Source organism: Phodopus roborovskii, unplaced genomic scaffold, assembly GCF_943737965.1.
Source record: "Phodopus roborovskii unplaced genomic scaffold, PHOROB, whole genome shotgun sequence".
NCBI classification, from domain to species: domain Eukaryota; kingdom Metazoa; phylum Chordata; class Mammalia; order Rodentia; family Cricetidae; genus Phodopus; species Phodopus roborovskii.
The window spans coordinates 4,827,226-4,842,237 of record NW_026126618.1 but is presented as its reverse complement, the minus strand read 5'-3'; the positions used below and the strand labels follow the sequence as shown (position 1 = coordinate 4,842,237).

Here is a 15,012-nt window from a genome sequence, read left to right as displayed (position 1 = left end):
TCTTTGGTCAACTGCTGCTAGCGAGCTCCCGCCCCGCGCGGCCCCGCCCCGCCCGCCCGCCCGCAGCCACAGCTGGCAGGGCTCTAGCGTCCTCTGTACCCGGCCAGCAGCTAGGACGACCATGGCGACCGGCCACCGCCTCCTGCTGGAGAACGCGCGGCAAGTGGTGCTGGTGTGTGCCCAGGGCGAGCGCTTCCTGGCCGGGCCCGCTCTGCGCAGCCTGGCGGTGCTGGAGGGTGCCAGCCTGGTGGTGGGCACGTGAGTACCGGGGTGAGGGGGCCGAGGGGGTCCCGGAGCTAGAAGCTCTTTCTCCAACAAAATACCTTCAAAGCAACTTTCATCGACGATCATCGATGTCACCATAGCTTCTATGGTGTTTGGCTGGATAATCTAGAAGATTCTGTAGTCTTTTTCTCCCTAAAGTTCAGATATTGGCCCAGGTCTGTAATCCCAACACTCAGGATACAAAAGGAGAGGTCAGTAGTCCAAGGCCATCCTTGGCTGCTTGTAGAGTTTGCGCATGAGACCCTGTGTCAAAAAATAAACAAGAACTAATTAATACTTTCAAATAACAGTAACATCACATCTCCCCTCTCCACTCCTTCTAAAAGCACCTGCTGTCTGTCTGCATTATGTGGTCAGGCATAGTGGCTTGCGCCTTTAACACCAGCACTCTGACCTGCAAAATCACTCAAGCCCAGGATTAGGGAACTAATGCTAACAAGTAGTTTACACACTTGGTTTTTCCATTGTTTTCTGAAGCAAGCAAAAACGCACAAATACCCACACCTTTTGGGTGTGTATTATTTTGTAGTCCACCCCTCCCCACTTAGTAAATGGTGAAACCTCAAAATTCAGCTAAGAATGTTTAATGGCTACCAAAGGGGCAACAATAGCAACAAAACCCTAACACCTTTGCAAGATGATTTCTAGCTTCCCCTGGTAACTGTGTCGTTGGATGTGTATTTTGTTCAGTCACAATACTGGGAACCTACGGCTGAATGGCAGCTCACATTCTTAGAAGGCAGAGATCCGTTAGTGTGGTTATGAAGAGAAGCCCTGTGCTCTTAGCATCCTTACACAAACTGATGCAGACAGGGATCTCCAGCTCAGGGCTGAACTCATTGAAACACCACAGCACTCCTAAAGCAGTGTGCTGGGCTGGAGAGATGGCTCAGCCATTGAAGGCTAGGCTCACAACCAAAGCAGTGTGCTTCAACAGTCCACTGTGTGCAGGGTCCTTTGTCAAACTGCTTGCCCGGTGGCTACTGGTTAATTCAGCTTCACGCCAACTGGGCATAGAGGAGTTATGTGCTTGGGCATCATTTAGGGATTCAGTACCGTGGGAAAGGGGAACAGTGATCTTAGAGAAGGAATAGCAGTGACTTCTACACATGGTTTAGCTTCTGTCTTCAATGTAACCCACCATCTCTTTCCTTAAAACCCAGGTCAGAAGGGAAACACAGTAAATGCTGGCTAACATCAGGGCATCCAAAAGAACATTTAAATCATCAATCAGGTTCTTCAGAAAAACTTCCCCAAACCAAGTAACTATTTCTTGATTCCACCCCCCCCCCCCCCAGTGATGGGTTTATAAAAGCTATTGGCCCTGCTGACGTTATCCAGAGACAGTTTTCTGGAGAAACTTTTGAAGAAAGAATTGACTGCTCTGGGAAATGTGTCTTACCAGGTACTGACACTCTTCTTCATAAAACCCTGAAAAGGACTTTAACAGTGGCTCTAGCACCGTCTAAGCATCTTCCGTTTCTCAACTTCCGTTGCAGGTTTGGTGGACGCACACACACATCCTGTGTGGGCTGGGGAAAGAGTCCATGAGTTTGCAATGAAGGTAACTGCAACATGAGTGACAGGAGCGTGATGAAGCACAAGCAGGCTGCCCCTTGTAATGACAGAGGTCAACCAGTGCCGCCTATCGTTTTTAATGGACGTCTTTACTTGTCTCAGTAAAGAACACAAATGGCAATACGACATGTTAGGCTAAAGAGTGTGGGAAGCCTTAATGTTATGATAAATTTCGAGGGTAACCTCGGTGGAGTCCATGGCAGGCGAGGGTGACTGGAGCGGAGAGACAAACACGACAGGCAGACAGACAGGGCTTAAGTGAGAAGTTTTATTAGAAAGGAAAGGGAAGGAGGGAAAGGGAGGGCAGAAGAGAAGAGGGAGACAGGAAAAGTCTTATCTGCCCCAGGAATATAGAGAAGGTGGGCAGAGGTCTGTTGCACCTGGGCTGACCAGGGCACTGCCTGAGTGCATTCTGCCAGGTGACAGAGGCAGGCCAGCGTAATGCCTGAATCCTTACAAAGTAGACTTAATTGAAACTACCCCAAATCTTTATATGACGTGTAGAGAGCTAGCAACCGGTTTAAGGAAAGGAGTATCTGAAGGTTTTCAGCTATAGACAGAGAGCTCAGCAACTTCGTGGCTGACCCCGCCCCCATGTAATCATTAATTGTAATTTTGAATGAGTTTCAAGAAATAGTTTGAAAATCACTGTTTACTGCTAACAACAACAATAACAAAAAGGCCTTACATTATTCTCTCCCCCCCAACCCCAGAATATAAAATGTAGTTGTATCAGTTACATCAGCCATAGTTAGCTCCTAAATGAAACTGTTATCTCATTTTTAAGGGGAAAAAAGCACAGCCTAAGCAGTGACAGGTTATTCTGGAAAACAGAAGAAAGATCCTTTTCTCTGGCTATCATGTACCTTCCTCAACAAATCAGAACTGCTTTTATGGCAATTGTATTATTGTACTGAATTTCAGAGCTAGGAGCCACCCTATGATCAGGCTATTACCCTGTGATGATGGAGAAACTGATGTTTGGGAAGGGAGCCGCAGACTATCAGGGGATGGCGGGGCCAGACACATGCTTGGTGTGGATCACACTTCCTACTGTCCACATAAGTAGTGACTACCGGGATTCTAGAAAGAACCTCTTTGTTTTAGTGACAGAAATTAGGCTCCAAACTCTGGTGCCTGGATGCCCTTGGTTAGTAGAAAGCAGAATAACCCCCTAAGCTTTATTTTCTCAACCATGGTGAGGGGTATAGAATCTGTTGACACTTGGCTGGTTTTGCATTGGGACCAACTTCACTATTAAAACATCAAAATACCCCTCTATCTGAGTGTTAGTTAGTTGTTAGTGCCTCCAGCTGCCTATTTGCCCACACACCACCTTGCCCATCTCCACCCCTCAAGTACTCTCTGGAACGTGCTTCTGCACACCTGGGGGGGTTGTCTTTAAGGACTGTGTGCCTCTCTGATTTGGCTGTTAGTGCCTGTGCCCTATTGCTTCTTAAACTGATCGATTGATTGAAGCGGGGTCTATGTAGACCAGGCTGACCTGTAACTCCCTATACAGCCAAAATACATCTTAAGTTCTTGAGGGCTTCTACTTCTTGAGGGCTGGCTTTACAGGCCTAGCAGCCTCTTAACCATCTTGTAAAATTGATTTTATCTTAGCTTTTTTTCATTGGTGTGTGTGTGTGTGTGTGTGTGTGTGTGTGTGTGTGTGTGTGGTGAGAGAGATTCCCCTGGAGATGAAGTTTCAGGTGATTGTGAGCTGCCATGTGGATGCTGGGTACGGAACCCCAGTCCTCTGTAACAGCATCACTGCCGAACCCGTAAATCGTCTTCTATTACCGCTCCTGGAGGTAGGGTCTGCAGACCCACTTTTACCTCCCTGAGTGAGCCATGCGTTCAGTTGGCAGGGGCCACTTACATGGACATTCACCAGGCCGGAGGAGGGATCAACTTCACGGTGGAGCACACTCGCCAAGCCTCGGAGGAGGAACTGTTCCGCTCCTTCCAGCAGAGGCTGCAGTGCATGATGAGGGCAGGCACCACGCTGGTAGAGTGCAAGAGCGGCTATGGCCTCAACCTGGAGACGGAGCTCAAGATGCTGCGTGTAATCGAGTGTGCCCGGAGGGAGCTGAACCTGAGTCTGTCTGCTACTTACTGCGGGGCTCACTCAGTCCCCAAGTAATCTCAGTGGCAGCAGGGGGTGGGGTGTGCGGTGGGGGTTGGAAACAGAGTCTGTGTTCTCTGGAGGGTGGAGGCGCTCTAACACTTCAGCTCTTGCTGAAAGATGTTCTGCTTCTAAAAACGGTGGTGCCCAGGTTTTAAGGAAGGGATTCCGACAGCCTCTTCAGTATTCCTAGTCCTTTAATAGGACGAAGAAGGAGGAAATATTTCAAGCCTTCTTTTCATAAAGAATGGCTCCTTTCGAGTCCTTTCAAGACACAGCTGCTAATTCAAAAAATGTCCCAGGATAATCCATTAGCTTAAACCACTGTAAAAATCACTCGTTATTTCCTCTAGGAGATCAAATTGTGTAGTCTCAGTGTCGGTGAAAGGGCTTCATTAATCTGTTTGCTCAACGGCAAATACTTTCATTTTATTAATCTGATTTTTTTTTAAGCCTCTGATTTATCTAAGGAATCTGAGCTACTTGTCTTTATGAAGAGAACTCTCTTACAGCCTGGCTGTGCAGGTCTTTCTGTCCTGAACTTCTAGGCAGGAAGGATTTTCCGTCCAGATCTGAAAGGTTGGCAGAGGAGCTAGCTGTCTCCAAACTTTGCCCAGTCTTCACCCGTCATAGACTTACGATACAAACTGTGTCTAAACCATTTCAATTCATTTTTAACTTAATTGTGAAGTGGCTGAATCACTTACTAACATGTATGACTCCTTTTAGCCCTTTTTTTTGTGGGGAAAAGGCTTCAAATCTGTTTTGGAGTGTTTTAAAAGAGTACAGAGTCACTACACGTCACTGTAGTACAGGAACATGATTGTTAATGCTGACATCCACTTGCTATCTCCAATCAGAGGAACCAAAAACTTAACACTAAAGTTTTGTATTCAAAGAACACTCCAGGCATGAAGGTGTACGTCTTTAATGCCGGCACTCAAGGCAGAAGCTGACTGATCTCTGTGAGTCTGAGTCTAGCCTGATCTCACTCAGAAAGTTCAAGGACAACCAGGGCTATATAGTGAGATCCTGTCTCAAAATCAAAAAACAACAACAACAAAAAAAAGACAAAAAAAAAAAAAAAACCCAAAGATATAACTGATTATGCAGATATTTAGTATTTGTTTCAAGCTTTTAGCATTTCTATTTTTGAAACTACTAAAGTTTGAACTGAGACTTTTAAAAGAGCCTGTCAATAGGGAGTTGTAAATGGTTTCAAGTGGAATATAAAGTGTGGGACAGCCTGGTTTTTAATAATTTTTAAATATTGAAACCTGAGTTTAAGTGAAGCTTCCCTGCTAAGTGATTTTAAGGGTGTTCTTTAACTGTTCCAAACACGAACAATCATGTAATAAAGAATTGCATATACCTGCTCTATGTCACTGTTGTGAGAAGTAGAAATATCTCATGTAGATACCCTGTTTGTTGACCTTTGCTGGTCCACCTACATGTGTTGCTGAGTGAGAGCCACTGTGCCAAACACAGGGCTGGAGTTTTCTAGAAACAGTCTCCAGCTGCCAATAAGCCTCTGACCCCTATGATTTATGCCTGGTGTGCAGATCACAGCCATGTGTCTAAAGTTATGGACAGAGTGCTCCATGTCTGCCTGACTTCCACAGCTCTGCCCTTGTTAACGACTCCCGAGTTCTACAGAGCTTTTCAGAGCTTTCTTCTCTCTGATCCACTCCTGTTAGGGAGGCAGGGTACTTTAGGTAAAGGCTACGGGGGAACCTGTGAATAGAAAGGGAGAGAAAGGAAGTGTAAAAGCTGGAGCTCAGGGTGTCCTCGATAGAAACATTCAGCTTTGCTGCCACAGGCATTGCTGGCATCCCCAAAGGGCACATGACCAGCCCAGGGAGGTTGAGCCGTTTATATATCTGTGTCTAATGTATAATGAGGTCCTTCAAACAGAAGTCTCATCACTACCCCTGCTGTGTGAGCATGACAGAACTACCAAATGCTCTGGTTTCTTTTCTGGGCTTGTTATTCTTCTCCTACTATATATGTATATATATATCCTTCAATGTATATGTAGTATATGTAATAAGTATATTATCAAGCAATATATTACATATCACAATTATTAAAGAGCAAGCACATTAAAGAATATACATGTATATATGTCACATATATAAAGACTATGCCCATGATTACCTCACTTCCTTCCACTAGAGGAAAAACCGCCATGGAAGCCGCTGATGACATCATCAGTAACCACCTGCCAAAGCTGAAGGAACTCTGCAAAACTGGGGAACTTCACGTTGACAACATAGATGTGTTCTGTGAGAAGGGTGTCTTTGACCTGGGTACCACCAGAAGGATTCTTGAAGGAGGAAAGAAGATGGGGCTGCAGATTAACTTCCATGGGGATGAACTCCACCCGATGAAGGCCGCCGAGGTATGATGACAGTCGGCTCTTTCCTGCGTTCTGGCACTACAGGAAAAAGTGAAATTTGTTCAGTTAGGAATACCCTTCTGGAAAGGTAGAATGGGAAGTCCATGGTCTGGCTGAGCCTGGGGACACCTGGCCACTGTAGAAACTTTCTTGAGGAACTGGGGGATGGCTCCTTCAGTAAAATGCTGGCCTTGGAAGTACAGACTCAGATCTGATCCCCAAGCAGCCTAAGCATGGTGGTATGTGCGTCTAATCCTGACCATGGAGAGGGAGAGATAAGCAGATTCTGGAGCTCTAGACCAGAATATTCGGTGAATTCCAGACCTGTCAAAGGGTTGGGGGGCTAGAAAAGGGAAAAAGGAGGGAAGGAAGGAGGGAAGGAAGGAGGGAAGGAAGGACGGACGGACTACCAGGTGGCCTGAGAAACAGTATTTGAAGGTGCCTTCTGACCTCCACAGTCACATTCACACACAATACAGTTGCACACATACACACAGAGACAAACACACATGCACATTTATACATTCACAGCAGATACACACAGTGACACTCAAACACATACATGCACACACAGACACTCTCACAGAGAGACATGCATGTGGGTCATACACATAGACACAGGCATATACCAACACATTCAGAGACATACACACAGACACAAACATACAGGACACACACATCCACATGCACACTCGCACACCCAGTCATGCACACATGGAAAGATCCACACAGGCACATGTACAATTATACCTATACACATAGGTGGACACATACATGTGCACACACAACTTGTTGCTGTTTGCCCATTATTGCCCTGCGCTGGCTAACAGATGCTTAAGTGCTGTGCTACCTCTAGCTTGATTACTTCATTTATCGTCTCCTGTGACTTTATTACAGTCACAGAGAAGAGAAGCATCCCCGAGATCTCATTTGCTAATGTTGTGGTTGGTACGTGAATTAGCTACTTTTCTTTCACTGTGACAAGGGCCCAGCTGAATCAGTGTTAGAAGGAAAGGGCTCATTTCGGCTTGTGGTTTGGGGACACAGTCTGTTATGGTGGGGCAGCTGTTACATTGCAGTCAGGAAGCAGAGGAATGCTGGGAATCCACTTGCAATTTCCTTTTTATTCAATCTAAGAGCCGATTTTATGGGACATTGTCACCCACATCCAGGGACAGTCATTACTCCTCAGTTGAACCTCGATGGGAATGCTGTCACAGATGCATGTAGATATTGTCTCCAACATAATTTTAAGTCTGGGCAAGATGATAATCGCGCTGGTTAGTTTTTTTTTTTTTTTTTTTTTTTTTTTTTTTTTTGGTCAATCTGGTAAAACCTAGAGTCATCTTGGAGGAAGGAACTTCAACTGAGAAAAGGCCTCTATAACACTGGCCTGTGGGCAAGTCTGTAGGGCCGGTGATTACTGATTGATGAGGGAGTATCCAACACACCAGGGATGATAATACCCCTGGGCTGATGATCCTGGATGGTATAAGAAAGCAGGCTGAGCAAGCCATAATGAACAAGCCAGGAGGAAGCCCTCTTCCATGACCTCTGCATCAGCTCCTGCCTCCAGGTCCAGCCTTGTTTAAATTCCTGTCCTGATTTCCTTTGATGAACAGTGCTGTGTAAATGTAAGCCAAATACCTCCTAATTTGCTTTGATCATGGTGTTTCATCACAGCAATAGTAACCCTAACTAAGACAAGGCTTAGAATTTTGCTCTTAGTGTGAATTCTTGCCTATGTGCATGGGTACCAGGATCTGGATCTTTCTTATCTCTTCCCTTTTCTCTCTTGTATCTCTGTCACGAACCAACCACAACAGACTACTGCTAACATCCCATACCTTGGATGTGCTGTTTCTCTAATCTGGACTACTCACACTCTCATCCACACTTCATCTTAGCTGTTACTTCTCTGGCACCCCATCCCAAATCTCCTTAATGTTAGATTGTGGTTTCACCCTGTTTTTTCCCCTCTGGCTAAACTTGCACCCAGTACTTGAAACTCTACCCCTGGAGGTCAGTACAGTTCCTGGGGTACAGACAGGCTTTTGTAAATAAACGGTTGCTGACTTTGTCGAATGGATGTAACTGTGTGGTCAATGAGTTACTGTTGGTCAGAGAAGAGCAATTAGCGGATAAAACTGAGAGACCCCAGTATCCATGATAAGCAAGTCAGATTTGGAAAGCAAGGGTGATTGCAGAGTCAGAGAGATACCCACCCCCTAAGGAGTTTCCTGTGGACCTCCAGGCCCTCCAGATCCTTGGCCCCAGACGTCTTCAGACAGGAGCACACTGCTGATACAGAGGTCAGCATCGCCCTCAGGTTAAGATATGACAGCCTACACAGCCACAGTGTGACAGCAAACGACAGTCTGGATTCTTTCCCTTGGGTTGTTGACGACATGCCAGCCTTCAGCCTGGAATTGTGTGTGTACGTGTGGAACTGGTCCAGTTGGGAATAAAGTATATGGGAGACCAAGCTGAGAAGAGGCCCATTGTAAAGTTTGCCCAGTCATCACACAGCCATTCTGCAGTTGTTTCTGTTCTATCAAATCCCAGTGCTTCTTCTGCAGAAAAACCACTCCCAAGTTTTACAGCCTCAAATTATTTAAAGGTTTTTGTTATTTTCTAACTGAACTTTCCCCCCAGGGTGGATGACATTCCAAGACAGCCATATTTGGTTTTTTGTTTTTGGCTTTTGTTTGTTAATGCTAGAGTAATTAAATGTTATTATCAATATTATTCCCTGGTTTTATTCTGATTTCTGAGAGTCACAAAATTAAGATTCAGAAAATAATTGTGTTTAAGATTCATTTTTTATGTGTTTGCCTTTAAAAAAGCAAAAACAAAAATGGTCTTTATTGATTTGGCTGGCCTGGAACTCATTATGTAGCCAGCCTAGACTGGCAACTCTCCTTCCAAATTCTTGGATCACAGATGTGATCCACCATACCCCACTTTAAGACTAGTTTTTACCATCACACTAGTTTCAGATGGTTCTCCATGACAAATCCTACATCTATTTGGGGGCCCGTGCTCATCTGAAGTAGTTGGCAAGAATTCTTCACAGAGCAATGTGGTAACGGTATGAATTGTACAGTAAGCCTTTTCTCTCCGCCCATTCTGCCCAGCTTGGGGCTGAACTAGGAGCACAGGCAATCAGTCACCTGGAGGAAGTAAGTGACGAAGGCATCACAGCCATGGCTGCGGCTAGGTGTTCTGCTGTCCTTCTGCCCACCACGGCCTACATGCTGAGGTAAGGGCCTTTCTCAGCCTGACACATTGCCTTCAAGTACGGGTTGTGAGACTTCAGGGGGTGCCTAGGCATTGTTGCGAACAAACTCTGAGAATGCTGATGGCAGCAACTTAGATGCTAAGAGATGCAGCGACAGTGGTACAAGGTTGTCATCCTAAGGTGCAAACAACTGATAAATCCATAAATGCTGGGGATGCTAATGCGCTCCTCCACTTCACCACTTACCCTGGGGCTTCCTCCCCTCTTCTAGAATGTGAAACGCTCCCCTTGTTCCTGCGGAAGTTCCAGCTGGAGACTGTCACCTTTCCCCTCTCCCCTTAGGCTGAAGCAGCCTCGAGCCAGGAAGATGCTAGATGAGGGAGTCATAGTTGCCCTGGGCAGCGATTTCAACCCTAATGCATACTGCTTTTCAATGGTAATTACTTTTCAGATATTTTTCTGAACAGAGCGAACCATGAAACATATACATTTAAGTTTTCTATTCGTTGTGAAAATGTATTTAAGAATCTGAAAGTATTTCCCTGAGGAGAGGAAAAGGCTATATCAGAGGCTTAGTTGAATTTTCTGTACACACCATTGCATCCAGGACTGAAGAGGTCAGTCTCCTCATTCAGCTTTGAGACTTAAGGTTTTATAATGAGCCATTTTCCTTCTCTGGGCGTAACGGAGACAGCGGGGCTTTTGTGGGTAAGGGTGGAGGCAAACTTCCTATTCAGCAAAGGGCCTTCTTGAAAACTGGTAATATTAAACCCACAGTACTATTCAGTAATAAAGTTTAAGAATCTTATGTGTAAATTTGCACTTTCCATAGCAACTTAGCTATATAGAATATATATATAAATAACTTATATGTGTGTAATATATAATACTATACATAATATATTGTATACTATTCATAATATATATTCCACTATATATATATTTTTGGGGGGGAGGATAGGGGAGTGGAATAAACCCTGAGGCCTTTGCATACTAAGCACAAACTGTTTCTGGGCTATTCTTTCCAGACACAAATGTAATTGTCTTTACTTGTGCTTCATGGAAAAGTAGTCTGATTGGCAACTGCTGCTGCTCTGTTTTTCTCCTCCAATGCTTTCTGTCCTGCCTCAGCCAATGGTCATGCACCTGGCCTGTGTGAACATGAGGATGTCCATGCCCGAGGCCTTGGCCGCTGCCACCATCAATGCAGCTTATGCGCTGGGGAAATCTCACACACATGGATCTTTGGAAGTTGGCAAGCAGGGGGATCTCATCATCATCAATGCATCCAGGTGAGAGGCCTCCCAAGATAGTGCTAACCGTAGTAACCATTAGCTGTCTTATTTGACGTCCATGTAGACAAGCTTTAGACCTTTGCCATATGTTATTATTAGTACTAGGTAGACTCCAGATGTCCCAGTGCCCTCTATCTTTACCCCTTCCTAACCAGAAAGTCTCCCCTGAGGTCCTCAACTGTGTAGCCAAGCAAGTCTCCGAGTCTTTTCGGGTGCCTTGCATCTTTCTCTGGCCTCCAATTCCTGCTGTTTCCCTGGACTTTGAACTTGCCTCCGGTCTGTGTGTTTGAGTTTACACTAGCCTCGGGACCTTTTGCTTCCTCACAGCTCCAGCTGTCACTCTGGCTCTGACTTATTCTTTCTCTGACTCACGGAATCAAATGGCTCCTAATGCCTCTGTAGGCTGCTCTACTCCTAAGTTCTTAGTTCTCACCCGAGGTCTGCCACCTGGGTGGCAGTTGGGTCCTAGTGTCTACATCTAGATGATGGCAATGTTGTGTCTCTTTGACTCTCATAAGCCCGTCACAGCCCTTGGGTCCCATGTTCTACAGAGGAGAGCAGGTCCACAATGTAATTCCTTCCGGAAGAATCGCCTCCTTCCATCAAACATAATATGCACGTGGCACTCATGAACCCCTTTTTAAAGGTTCAGGGCCTGGGCTACTGGCTCAGTTCCTAAAACACTTGCTATAGGAACATGAGGACCTGAAGTTTAGCCCCAGGGCCCATGTCAAAAGGCAGGCTAGGCACGACGGGGCCCTGTGCACTCAGCACTGCCGGAAACCGAGGCGGGGTGGGTGATCCCCGGGGTTTGCTGACCACCCTGTCTAGTCAAACTGACTGACTCCAGCCTCAGTGACAGACCTGTCTTGAAAAGCAAGGTGGGCAGTGATTCAGGGAGACACTGAATGTGGCCCACCGGCCTCCAAGTGCACCCACACATGTGGGCAGGCATACCCCCACAGGCATGTACTCATATACATGAATACACACACATACGCACCTACAGATACACACACACACACACACACACACACACACACACACGTGCATGCAGAATTCACTTTAAATTATCACTTACTAACACAGTGATGTTTTTGAGTTACGTGCCCTGGAGCAACTGTTTGCTTTCTTTCTAGATGGGAACATCTGATCTACCAGTTTGGAGGCCACCATGACTTAATTGATTATGTTATAGCTAAAGGAAAAGTCATCTATAAAAAGTAACAGATCTTGGACCAGTGGGCAAGGTCTTCTGTCACCAAACCAGAGTTCAATCCCTGGAACTCACTTGGTAGAAGGGAGAACCCCTACTCTCTGACCTCCACACACTCACTGTGGTATGTACCGGACACCCCCCCCCCCCACACACACACACAGACTACCACACAGATAAATGTAGTAGTTACTCTCTGACCTCCACACACTCACTGTGGTATGTACCGGACCCCCCCCCCCCCCCCCCGCACACACACACACAGACTACCACACAGATAAATGTAGTAGTTACTCTCTGACCTCCACACACTCACTGTGGTATGTACCCCCCCCCCCCCCCCCCCGCGCACACACACACACAGACTACCACACAGATAAATGTAGTAGTTACTCTCTGACCTCCACACACTCACTGTGGTATGTACCGGACACCCCCCCCACACACACACAGACTACCACACAGATAAATGTAGTAAGATAAAAATACAGTTTAAAATGATAGATCTGGAAGACAAGAGAAGACGCTTTCTCTGTATCAAATAAGTCCACATAGGTTAAAGCACTTTCGTGGCTTGCCAGAACTATGTCACTTAAGCCTAAACATATATCATACTCTACTGTTCACTTGAAACCCCAAGGGGTGACCTGTTTGACTTGACACGTGTTCCTGGATGTGTAAACAGTAGACCTATTGTGACAAAATGGAGAGTTGTCTTTCCAAGATTGGCTACGGGTATTCTGGGTTAACTATGATGAGAGCCCAGAAATTCCTCTGTGGGAGAAACCAAGCCTGAGAGCTCTGCTTTGTTTTTGTAAGTGATCTGCCACGTTGAGGCCAATGGTACTATTTCCTAAGAAGCCAAGAGAATCTTCTCTCCCCACAGTTTTTTTTTTTTTTCTAGTCAGTGAGGGCCTTCTGGGGCAGAGGCCCCATGTTTAACATCTTGTCAGCCCTTGAAATGAAACTTCACCACAGTTCGAGACTTGATATCTTGCACAGACATGGAAACTGTCCTATATGAACTCATTTAAAACAACGCTGATGTGGTTTTTTTCCTATCACAAAGCCATGGAAAATATTTGTCGTTCTCAATAAACGTTATTACCGTTGTGGTTCCTGACAGCCCCGGAAGTAGATCAGCAGCAGATCAGCAGCGTTGCCTACAGAGTGTTTTGAAATGTTCAAAGAGCAAATCACAAAATCATTTGCCGAGTGAATGATTTGTACAAACTATTATTCACAACACCACGTCAGCTTACTCATGTACTTATGTAGTCATAACATTATCAAACACTGTCCTATTTACAAGGTAGTGATTTCACAAATAAACATTAGTTGCCAAACCATTATCAAATTCAGAGCCTGAGTCGATGAGGTGTTGTTACGTTCAGTATAAACCAAGTCAAGATACCGAATTAATGAGGTTTTGCTGTTATAATAATGTACCTGGGGCAAGCTACTTGTGGAGTGAAAAGGGTTATTTAGCTCCTGGTTGTGTCTGTTCAAGTTCCGAATCGTGCGGTCCAGGCTCTGGAGAGCACCCACCCCCACCCCTGGTGCTGGGTCAACGCCTGGCCCATTTGCTGTGGAGGGAGTGATGGTGAGTAAGCAACCACAGCCCAACACAGAAGACAGAGGCGAGGTGGGATCAAAGCCAGGCTTTTATAATGAAGGCCTCTAAGCAACTATCCGCAGCCCCAGGAGAAGCGAGTTCGTGTCCTGTCCCCTCCTTTCCTTTTGGTTTTTCAAGACAGGGTTTCTTTGTGTGACCCTGGCTATCTTAGAACTCTCTCTCTCTCTCTCTCTCTCTCTCTCTCTCTCTCTCTCTCTCTCTCTCTCTCTCTCTCTCTCGACCAGGCTGGCCTAGAACTCAGAGGTCTGCCTGTCTCAGCCTCCCGAGTGCTGGGATTAAAAGTGTGCGCCACCAACACCTGGTGGCCTTTCAAAGACAACCCTCCACCACAGGAGAGCCAGGGTGGTGATAGACACCTGAAATTCTAGCACTGGGAGGTGGGGGCAGGGGGATTAACAGTTCCAGGCTAGTAGCCTAAGCTACATAGTGAGGCCCTGTCTCAGACACAAACAAAACTAAACAAAGCCCAGAAAGGAGAAAGAAAAGGAACCCTAAAGACTTACAGGTCATCTTAGTTCAATTCAATTTAACTTTTGGCCCGCTAAGAAGTTTTCACCTTTGGGAGGAGGTATCGCTCTTCTGAGAAAGAGTATGTGTGGGCTGGGTGCTGTGCAAGACAGGGGAACTAATATATTTGAAAAAGACACCACACATGCACGCACGCACACGCACACGCACACGCACGCACACACACACACACACACACACACACACACACACACACACACGAGACTTTGATCACCGAGTTCTTTCATCTGCCTGGAACATAGAGAGCTTGTTCCCTTTCTGTCTGAAGCTCCAATTTTAAGCTGGGCATCGCCTTCAGGGAATTTATGATCTTAGGGCTAAAATGGACATTAGAAAGGAAAGCCAATGCCAGACAGCCTTAAAAGCTCGCTCCCTTAAAAAAAAATAACCCACAGGCACTTGGGATGTAGAGGCAGGCAGTGTCCGAGTACAAGGTTGCCTTGGTCTAGAGAGGAGTTCCAGAAAGAAAGAAAAAAAAAGTAAGAAGAAAGGGAGGAAGTAAGGAAGGGGGAGGAAGAATAACTCACGGTAAAACACACTAATTACAAATTTAGATTAGTTTTTTTCTGGAAATGTCCAAGAGGTGTAAGAATAAGCCATTGGAAGGTAAAGGCCATGCCAGCCACTTAGTTAGAATTCTTCTTTCCTCCCTCCCTTCCTCCCTTCCTTCCGATGGTAAGTTAATCTAAATTTTAGAGTTTGAAATA

The 15,012-nt window shown here is 45.7% G+C and overlaps 2 protein-coding genes across 2 annotated transcripts in view; one reads left to right on the top strand and one right to left on the bottom strand.

Annotated features, from left to right (window-relative positions):
• Window positions 1-123, bottom strand: part of Ccdc38 (coiled-coil domain containing 38) — a 52,278-nt gene extending 52,155 nt beyond the window's left edge. The window contains exon 1 of the mRNA XM_051206322.1: window positions 61-123. Coding sequence (XP_051062279.1) covers window positions 61-123 — 63 coding nt within the window. The remainder of the gene's footprint in view (window positions 1-60) is intronic.
• Amdhd1 (amidohydrolase domain containing 1) lies at window positions 107-12,227 on the top strand. Its single transcript, XM_051206276.1, has 9 exons — window positions 107-258; window positions 1,584-1,690; window positions 1,785-1,849; window positions 3,728-4,005; window positions 6,167-6,392; window positions 9,527-9,651; window positions 9,973-10,066; window positions 10,762-10,922; window positions 12,065-12,227. Exons 1-9 carry the CDS (start codon window positions 122-124, stop codon window positions 12,150-12,152), a joined length of 1,281 nt encoding a protein of 426 aa, XP_051062233.1. The 5' UTR covers window positions 107-121; the 3' UTR covers window positions 12,153-12,227.
• Window positions 12,228-15,012: the final 2,785 nt, after the last annotated feature.

Excerpts from the sequence above, each read along its gene's own strand:
- Amdhd1 (XM_051206276.1), top strand. The coding sequence starts at position 122 with ATGGCGACCGGCCACCGCCTCCTGCTGGAGAACGCGCGGCAAGTGGTG. Across the intron at positions 1,691-1,784 it reads TGGGAAATGTGTCTTACCAG|GTTTGGTGGACGCACACACA; the intron begins GTACTGACACTC and ends CTTCCGTTGCAG. Across the intron at positions 10,923-12,064 it reads ATCATCATCAATGCATCCAG|ATGGGAACATCTGATCTACC; the intron begins GTGAGAGGCCTC and ends CTTTCTTTCTAG.